At 36.9% G+C, this 4,751-nt stretch overlaps 1 protein-coding gene across 1 annotated transcript in view; it reads right to left on the reverse strand.

The window, feature by feature from the left end:
- Positions 1-3,784, reverse strand: part of PDE8B (phosphodiesterase 8B) — a 40,986-nt gene extending 37,202 nt beyond the window's left edge. Inside the window, exon 1 of the mRNA XM_010005538.1 lies at positions 3,731-3,784. Coding sequence (XP_010003840.1) covers positions 3,731-3,757 — 27 coding nt within the window. The 5' untranslated portion in view covers positions 3,758-3,784. The remainder of the gene's footprint in view (positions 1-3,730) is intronic.
- Between the last annotated feature and the right edge of the window lie 967 nt (positions 3,785-4,751).

The following is a 4,751-nucleotide window of genomic DNA, read 5'->3' on the forward strand; positions in this document are numbered from 1 at the left end:
AGAGTGTTTTCAGGAGAGAACAGAATAGTCATCCTTGCCCTGCAATACATATATTGTCAGTGTACAAATTACACTCCCAGAACACAAGTCATGTAGACAATCCCCTTCAAATTCTGCACATATTTACCACAGCAATGGATCACTAACCATGCCACCCTGTGTAACAGATGAAGAAAAACTTCATTTCAGTGTAAACATGCTGTGAAAAGTCCTCAAAAAGCCAACATTTTATCCCCAGCTGTTCAAGTTGCACAGAAAGGCAAAAGCCAGAGAATAATCTATGTATAAACCCATAATCCTACTCACTTCACAAATAAATATCAACCCCTGACTTCACTGACAAAACTTGCCTGAGCAAAATACACAAAATTTTGCCCCAAATGCCCAGAAGAAAGGGCATTCATCTGTGCTGCTCTGTGCAGCTGTGGTGTTTTGGTGTGTAATTCAACACCACCAGTCTAGAAGCTAGAAAAGGTGACCATAACTTTTCTCTCATCTTCAGCTGTCTCAATTGTTGAATTCTAAACAATAGACAAATCCATTAATGCTACTGTGGTGGGACAGCCAGTCAAGGTTTCATGAAACAGTGGAAGAAAATTATGCTTGGATTTTCCATAAATACTGAGATAATAAGCTTCAATTTATTACAGTGAGTAATTTTAATTGCAGCTAACAATAAGAAGATTTGGGTTAGTAACACCTAACATTCAAGCTAACTGTTGTCACTCTACCTAATCCTTGATTTTTTTACCAGCCATCAAAGTGCTGGAAAGAAGTGACATTGTTAAGCTGCTTTGTTGATACTTGGGCAAAGTCCCTACTCTGATGCAACCTTATGTTTGTTTCCAACTGCTGTTAGTTTTATTTGGCTCAAAGTTTGATTGCTACAATATGGTTCATAAAACACATTTTTTTTGGCACATTTTGTTATATCTTCCTTCTCTCAACATTCCCAGTTTGGAAATAGAGGCTTGCAAAATGCAATCATTTACCAGTAATCATTACCTGTAAAGTAACAGAGCTTCATAAAACTACCCTATCTCCCACTGTTAGCTAATTATCAGTGTGTGAATCCTTCTGACAGTATTAACTTTAAAAGGTTTTTTATAAGTATTACTACCATGCTTTCTCATTAACATTTGTATGAAACTTACAGTCAATTATCAAAACATAATCTAACTACATTTCAACATACACTCGCAAGTCAAGATAAAAATATAACATTTCTTTGACAACACTGTCAAAGAAAAAATTATATTCAATCTATGTTTCTTGGGAAAAAAAAAAAAAAAAATCCTTGTAGCTATTTTTTGGCATATAACTTGTCAGTGTTACTATAAAAAGAAAATTTTGCTCAGTGCTGCCCTGGTTTAGGAGCACTGTGGACTTATCTTGTGGAGACCTTTACGTTTTTTGGCGATGTATTGGAATCGCTACCATCTTTCTCAGTATTTTCTTTGCAGAACTATTGCATATCTTGTTTCAAATTTATCACACAAATACAGAATATGGACAGAGATTTGCTTTAAAAAGCTCAAAATCAAACAACAAAAACCAGCTAAATACAGACCGCTAGGGTACCACAAGGAAACTGAGAAAATTACAAACAGCGACTTAAGAAGTAAAACCAAAGATACTTAATTTTTGTGTTATTGTATCCTAGCAAGAGAGTTTTAAAGTGGAAAACACACAGTGGTTCTGAATTAAGTTAGGGAGGAGCTCAGTACGCTGAAAATTTAAATGGGGGAACTGCAATATGCCGTGTATCATCATGCACACTTTTCAGTGCCACAGGAAGATCCCCATCAACAGAACAGAAATGGATTCTGATATCAGTGCTGTGAAGGATTGGGCAATGAATGTCCTGAGACATCAGAAAACGCAGTATTTGAATGAGGGATACATCCAGAATTTTATCAGCCCTGGTAAACACTTCTGCAAAAGGATAAGACAACTTTTAAATGTCCACTAAATGTTTATAAAAAACATCTTTCTCCCATGTCTTCTGGAGAAAGTAAATTTGTGTGTACTTTTACCATTGTCATTCCTCAGGTCTTCAGAACCAAATCATACCTACTTGCAACCCTTGGTACAAAATTGGGGCAGATGTGCAAGCTGCGTGTGGGGAGAGTGTTGAAGAGTCAGAACTGCTCTGGAATCTTCCCTTTGCCCATTAAGGCCAGCAGCACAGGGGTCACAATCTAGTACAAACCAAACTAGGTTTGTCCTCCAACACAGATGGTCATACAGTCCACTGATGAATCTATGAAATGGTTTGTGGCAGGGCACAGGCAGGGGCAGGGGCACCTCTGGTACAAAAAAATACAGGCCATTTGGAGGCTGGCACGGGTGTCCCATAAGGGCACAAAGCACAAACCAGAATAAAATTGGCATCACTAAGAAATGCTCCAGTAGCAATTGTTTTAACAAACTAAATTGATTTGTTAGACAATTATGAACATGATTAAGAACCCACAATTAGAGATTTAAAATGTGATATTTAGTAACTGTTTGCACTGCACAGAGGAACACGTAACTCCGTTGTCTGGATGGAATAAGACAGTAACACACACTTTCAAAATGCATGGATGTGTGCAATACTTGCCAAATTAGCTGAGGTATTGTGGCTTGTTCCACAAACAGAGGAAGTGGCCTTACAGAAAATGTTTTCCCTTTACTACAAATAAGTAAATGTATGGCAATATCTTAATGGAAAAATCTTCAGTGAGTGGTTTTACTTGAAGTCTGCTCTCTGCTTTACTTAAGGTCTTCTATGGTAGCACCACAGAATCTCACTTGTGTCATGTAAGGACAAAATAACATCCATACCAGACAAGATACGAAGATGATAAAAGAAACAGTTTCATCAGATCAAGTCATCACAAGATTGAATGTGTAATACAGAAACAAAAATTTAAAGCTTTATGATGCATACACACATGATTTATTTTCCTTAAGAACACCATTTATTCCACATACAGATTTTTCCTCTCAGAGCCATATATGGGGGAAAAAACCACCAGAACAAAACAGGAAAGGTGACTGGTGACTAAACGTCTTGTATTTTACAGAGTTAAGTGCCCCAAAAAAGTCAATTCAGATGAACACTGCATCTAGAACAATGTTAAAGACTAAGATTATTTAATTTCCTATCTTCTGAGAGTTTTAACACCCACTATAAGCTAAAATAATAACACTTGGTATCTGTTTACTGGCATAGGAACTAAACATACAGAAAAATACAAGTACAGGTGAGAGTTGCTGCTCCTTAGGCTGACGTTCAACCTGCATTGTTGGAAGTGGTGTGATTTCTTGGATGCATGACCTGTAAAAGCACAGTCGTGTGTCCTGATCTGAAGAACCCAGCAAAACTCACCTGGTACCTTAATTTTTCAATGGAGCTCTCTACTTTGGCAGAGAGCTGAATCAGAACTGAACAGTTTTTAACATCCAGAGAGGCAGCTCTTTCTCCTGCTAAGGCACATAAACACACACTCCTATTGACAGGATATTTAAAAGGAATTACTTTATGTTAAAGGAAATCTAAGCACCTCGTTTGCCAATTTACTTCTTCTCAAGCAATCAGATAAACCAAAACATCAATTACTCATCTCACAGTCCTTGCAGAAGTAAAATGAGAACATAATACTTAACTACAGGGGTTGAACTTTCATTTCTTCACCCATTAACATTGAATTGACTGTGTCAAGAAGCTGAAAGAGCATCTTACCTGGATTGGATCTTGTGTCAGTCTCATGGGCCCAATCTGTACTTCTGTAGTTGAAGCCTGCTAAAGAAGAGTAATGGATACTTTTTTCCAGTCTTGCTTTTAACAAGATAGCATTTTACATGCAAGTAAACAGAACTCTCAAAGGTACACAGGCATATAACTGCCTGCCTTAATTCAGTTGCTTTGAAGTGTATCTTTTGTGAACATATTTTACAAGACACCTAATTTTGCTTTATTTGTCTCCAAATTAAACAATTGTGAGGTTTTAAGTAAGGAAACAAGAAAGACCACTTCCTTTTCCTTCTTTCCCCAGCAAGGTATGTTGATTACACAGAAGTATTTGTGTTTTGCTTAAGTCTACAGAAAGTTTTCTGGTAAAATATTGCCTTATTTATGTTAATGTAATACAGAACTTGCATTACAGATCTTCTGACATATATTCAGTAATAATATTTGAATGAATTTGGTTAGGAAAAAAAAATGCTTCTCAGACAAGAGAACTTGGTTGCATTGCAGATTTAAAATTGTTTTTCAGAACTACAGCCTTTAATTTGCAGGAAAAAAACCCCAACATTGCTACCCTGTGAGCCATGGCATTTTCAGAAGACATGAGAGCACATAATTATTTAAAGCTACTGCAATAAAGCCAGCAGACATTGCTTCTGGCTGCTTTGTTGCCATATTTCCTAGAAGTTGGACTACCTTAATAATTTTTGTGTTTTGACACATTTCAAAACACTTCTGTACACTACTGATTTGTTTCACTCCAGTCCATTAGTTACAGAACGTTGTTAAGCAACTGAACAATACCTATGTCCTCCCACAGATGCATGTACACAAGTAAAAGAGTCTGTGAACACTTAAAGTATTGTTCCCTTCATGCATATGGAGTATTATTTCCAAGACAGCAATCTTCAAAAGGTGGAATCTCTTCCTCATACTGTTTACCTTGGGTGCCTGGTGTAGGCAAGTAAAAGCAACTGCCTTGTAAGTCATGTAATTTGAAAAAAAAGTCCTAATT

Source organism: Chaetura pelagica, unplaced genomic scaffold (assembly GCF_000747805.2).
Source record: "Chaetura pelagica isolate M959 unplaced genomic scaffold, ChaPel_1.0 scaffold169, whole genome shotgun sequence".
Lineage (NCBI taxonomy): Eukaryota > Metazoa > Chordata > Aves > Apodiformes > Apodidae > Chaetura > Chaetura pelagica.